The 1226-nt window shown below is 35.9% G+C and overlaps 1 protein-coding gene across 1 annotated transcript; it reads right to left on the bottom strand.

Moving 5' to 3' along the window:
- Positions 1 to 294: 294 nt before the first annotated feature.
- On the bottom strand, positions 295 to 801 carry Tsp_14201 (conserved hypothetical protein). Its single transcript, XM_003367166.1, has one exon. It carries the CDS (start codon positions 799 to 801, stop codon positions 295 to 297), a length of 507 nt encoding a protein of 168 aa, XP_003367214.1.
- Positions 802 to 1226: the final 425 nt, after the last annotated feature.

Raw genomic sequence — 1226 nt, 5'->3', positions numbered from 1 at the left:
GTGTATACATTCGACTGTTATCAAGTCTGATACATACTTGCGCAGAATACACTCGCCTTATCAGATAAGTGCAACTGACCTTCAGCTCAGCTGTGAGTCGGTTTGAACTGAACAATGAATAACCTACAGTCCAGTTCTTGATGGCTTATTTTTTGTTTACAACAAGCATAGTATAAACTATACATTTATTGTAGCAAAATAAAATAAAATAATAATATAAAAATAAAATAAAGTTAAAATTATGAATTATTTGAAGATTATCAAATTATTATTCTTCATCTTCGGTGAAGCAAATCAACGAACCACAGCTCTACTTCTCAACGAATACCGCTTCTGTTTTGGAATTGATTTTAATAAAGAACGCTTTCGAGGAGATTTACTAGCCTTGATCAAAACTGCTTTTTGATTGGATTTTTTCACGCTTCTTTTCTTATTACGACGAGATTTTCCTCCACTTTTAGATCTTTGTCTCACTGAGACTTTACGGGCCACTTTCTTGCCAAGGCTCTTCTTCCTTGTAATACTCTTTGATCTCGAACGTGACCGCAACGACTGCGAACACGTTGGGCAAATTATTTCTGAGGGAGCTTCACCTCCATCTAATAGTACAGCTGATGGTCGTTTCTGCAATTTTAATCCTGATGATGGAACCACAATTTGATGAGTAGAACGCTTTGGGGTTTGACTTCTTGATATTGAACGTCTTCGAGGACGGGTATAACTACCCCTGCGACTACTCATACTACTTCGGGTGCTACTACGACTGCGACTTCGACTATAACTACGAGCAGAGCGCGCCATTGTCGAACAGGGTATGGACCACACAAGCGACAAGACTGAAAAACTTTTGTTTGAACATCACTTATATGGGCTATATTGCACTTTCAACAATATCACTTTAAATTAAAATTGTTTAAACTTATCTTTAAAGTAGGTTATGAATAAAATGATCATCAGTATTACCCCAGTTTGATACACAAAACTGGGAAAAAATCTAGAAAAATCTGGAAATCATAGAATATGCGATTTGCTCAAATTATTCTGCTTTGATTAGTTGAAATATTTTTAATTTCATTAATACAAATGTTTAAATACGCAACAATTGATTACGTAACATTAATGTATTTGATGTTTGGTTTTTCAAATGCCGTTGTTTTTACATTCGTGTAAGAAGTACTAAAGCGCCCTCAGAAATGATTTGCCCAACGTGTTTGCGGCCGTTGCGG

Source organism: Trichinella spiralis, assembly GCF_000181795.1.
Source record: "Trichinella spiralis strain ISS 195 chromosome Unknown Scfld4720, whole genome shotgun sequence".
Classification (NCBI taxonomy): domain Eukaryota; kingdom Metazoa; phylum Nematoda; class Enoplea; order Trichinellida; family Trichinellidae; genus Trichinella; species Trichinella spiralis.
Note: the sequence above shows the minus strand (reverse complement) of the source record. Positions and strands in the feature narration are given on the sequence as shown.